The sequence below is a fragment of the Rattus norvegicus genome, chromosome X (assembly GCF_036323735.1).
Source record: "Rattus norvegicus strain BN/NHsdMcwi chromosome X, GRCr8, whole genome shotgun sequence".
Taxonomy (NCBI): Eukaryota; Metazoa; Chordata; class Mammalia; order Rodentia; family Muridae; genus Rattus; species Rattus norvegicus.
The window spans coordinates 155,664,479-155,667,789 of record NC_086039.1 but is presented as its reverse complement, the minus strand read 5'-3'; the positions used below and the strand labels follow the sequence as shown (position 1 = coordinate 155,667,789).

At 40.0% G+C, this 3,311-nt stretch overlaps 1 protein-coding gene across 1 annotated transcript; it reads left to right on the top strand.

Moving 5' to 3' along the window:
- Positions 1-1,001: 1,001 nt before the first annotated feature.
- Positions 1,002-1,424, top strand: Snu13l1 (small nuclear ribonucleoprotein 13 like 1). The gene has a single exon (XM_039100614.2). The coding sequence runs from the start codon at positions 1,023-1,025 to the stop codon at positions 1,407-1,409; it is 387 nt and encodes a 128-aa protein (XP_038956542.1). The 5' UTR covers positions 1,002-1,022; the 3' UTR covers positions 1,410-1,424.
- Positions 1,425-3,311: the final 1,887 nt, after the last annotated feature.

The window sequence follows — 3,311 nt, the reverse complement described above, 5'->3', positions numbered from 1 at the left end:
ATATACCCAAAAGATGCCCCAACATATAACAAAGACACATGCTCCACTATGTTTATAGCAGCCTTATTTATAATAGCTAGAAGCTGGAAAGAACCCAGATGCCCTTCAACAGAGGAATAGATACAGAAAATGTGGTACATCTACACAGTGGAATATTACTCAGCTATCAAAAACAATGACTTTATGAAATTCGTAGGCAAATGGATTGAACTAGAAAATATCATCCTGAGTGTGGTAACCCAATCACAAAAGAACACACGTGGTATGTACTCACAAATAAGTGGATATTAGCCCAAAAGTTCAGAATACCCATGATTCAGCCCACAAACCATATGGAGCTTAAGAAGAAGGAAGACCAAAGTGTGGATGCTTCTATCCTACATAGAAGGGGGAACAAAATAGTCATAGGAGGTAAAGAGAGGGAGGACCTGGGAATGAGAAAAGAGGGGGAGAGAAAAAAAGGCAGCAGGATAAGGTATTGGAAGGAACAGGAGATAAGTACAGAGGGTCAGGAATCCAATAGAAATAAATGTGTAGCAGTTGGGGATGGGGAACTGGGGGTAGCCACTAAAAAGTCCCAGATACCAGGGAAGCAAGAGGCTCCCAGGACTCAACAGTGATGACTTTTGCTGAAATACACAACAAAAAGGAGAGAGAACCTGTAGAGACTACCTCCAGTCAATAGGCACAACCCCCAGTTGTCAATATTCTTAAAGTTGGATCTATAACAGAAATATTTGATAAGTTGGAAATTTTTAATATTTTAAAATTTATCTGTGCTGCAGAAATAATCTCCCACCTGTTTTCTAACTAAATTCGGTGGGTTCCCCAAGCAAAAACACGTTAAAGCTAGAGGGGGCTTGTTAAGAAGAAGAGTTTCTGTGGGAGAATGAGAGAAAAGGGGGTTAGAAAAGGTAATGGGGACTTCTGCTCTCACCTCTCCTGGATTGGTTTCCGCTGCTTCTTCTGTCTGTCTGAGGTGGGCTGTTGTGAACTCTCGGTGAGGCCTGCGCACCGCAGCCATGACGGAGGCTGATGTGAACCCGAAGGCCTATCCCCTCGCAGATGCTCACCTCACCAAGAAGTTGCAGGACCTTGTTCAGCAGTCAAGTAACTACAAGCAGCTTCGGAAAGGAGCCAATGAAGACACCAAAACCCTCAACAGAGGTGTCTCTGAGTTCATTGTGATGGCAGCAGATGCTGAGCCCTTGGAGATCATCCTGCACCTCCCTCTGCTGTGTGAAGACAAGAATGTCCCCTACGTATTTGTGCACTCCAAGCAGGCTTTAGGACGGGCCCGTGGAGTCTCCAGGCCGGTCATCGCCTGTTCTGTAACCATCAAAGAAGGCTCTCAACTAAAGCAGCAGATCCAGTCCATTCAGCAGTCTATTGAACAGCTCCTGGTGTAGGCCGTGGCCTCTGCCCTCTCCTGTCTTCTCCCAACCTGAGTTTGTGTATCATATGTCTGTTGGTAGGTACTGTTTTCAGCCAGTTTCTATTATATTGTACTACATCTGATTTTGTATTTTTATTTTTGTCTGAACAGGGTTGTTTTTCACCATTTCCTCATCCTCTTCTGCCATTTTTTAGTTTCCCCTTTTAATTGAAATGATAGCTAAGATAGGTGAAAGGCAGAATGTCACCATTTAACAACAAGAAGAACCAGGAGAAACTTACGCCAGGGATAGTAGATACTTTATTGGTCCTTGTGCTTTTGATGTAAGATCTCTCTAAATGCTACTGTGACTGGGGAACTTTCTTTGGGTAGCAGTCCCTCCCACCCCTTATCATTTGAAAAAGTTTGATAATGTTAGGCCTATTGTCCAGGTGCCATTTATTGGTAACCTTATATTCTCCCATACCCGAGGCAGTAACAGCTCAAAGGGATTCTGGGGAAACTGTGGCTGTTTGGCTGGAGCGTACAGCAGAGACAGTGCTAGCAGGAAACAGCCTCTCCTTGGTAAATGGGGAGTTCTTGTGGAGCCCTCATCCTCTTCCTCCCGCAACATGGTCAGGTGTATTCTCCCTCCATGAAGAAGGTGATTACATGTTCACTGTCGAGCATGCTAATAAATATGTTTAAAAAAAAAAGAAAAGGTAATGAGGGTGAAGTTCCTAAAATTCATTATATACATATATGAAACTGTCAAAAAATGAAAAAAAATCTAGTTGAAAATGCAATCTATAATTTTGGAAAAATTCACAAATGATATCTGTGTAAATGGAGTTATATTCAGAATATATAAAATAAATATAACAGTGAACAAATGATAAACGGCCAATGTCTAATATGGAAAACAGATTTGAACAGACACTCTGCCAAAGGAGCTTCGTTGTTGGCAGACAAACACATGAAAAATGCCCAGGATAATTAGTCTTTTCTAAAATTAAAGTTAGAACTTCAATGAAATGTAACTACCTACACATTAGAAGTGCTAAACTTCAAAGCTCAGCCTATAATAAGTGTTGGCTGGGATGCAGAGCATGTAGATCATGTACATGCTACTTTTGGGAATATGAAGTATTAGTTTGGGGGAAAATACTTTGTCAACCTAATTAACAATTAAATGTGCATCTTTATATGAATTAGCAGTACTATTTCCAAATTTTTATGTGAGTAGTGAAAGCAAGTCCATTCATAGATTTATAGCAAATGTTGATGATAACTGTATTTGTCAAATAGCAATCAACATATGATTGAATCAATGATTGTGTTATATACTACTAAAAATACAAATAAAATATTGATATGTGTTACAACATAGATACCTCTCAAAATAACTATGCTGACTGACAGAAGGTAGTCAAAAAGTGTTTGTGACGTTATTTACATGACACTTTATAGAATGCAAACTAGTTAAGGTTTGGATCTGGAGTCCCACAGGAGCTCATATGTTTTAGGCTTGGTCTCTATTGCAGCATTGTAGAGAGGTGAAGATTTTGAGAGGATATTAATGTCATAAGGTCTCCAACTTCATCAATGAATTCACTGAAGAAGTGTGAACTTCAAGAGGTGGAGCTTAGTTGGAAAAAGTAATTTATTGGAGGAGTACCTTTTAAAACTATATTTGTTCTCAGCTCCTTTCCATTGTTACTTGATTCCTTGCCAGCATGAGGAAAGCGTCTCTACTCTACCATGCCCTGTCTGTCTTCATTAGAACCAGAAACATCAGAGCCAAGTGGCCATACAGTGACACCTCTGAAACAAGTAGCCAGAAGAATCCTTTACCCACTTAATTTAATTTTTTCAGAAAAGTTATCACAGTGGTGGAATCAAACACAGTATTCTACTGTAACTAAAGGAAATATCA

What these genes read in the sequence shown, in the direction of transcription:
- Snu13l1 (XM_039100614.2), top strand. Translation starts at nt 1,023, where the DNA reads ATGACGGAGGCTGATGTGAACCCGAAGGCCTATCCCCTCGCAGATGCT.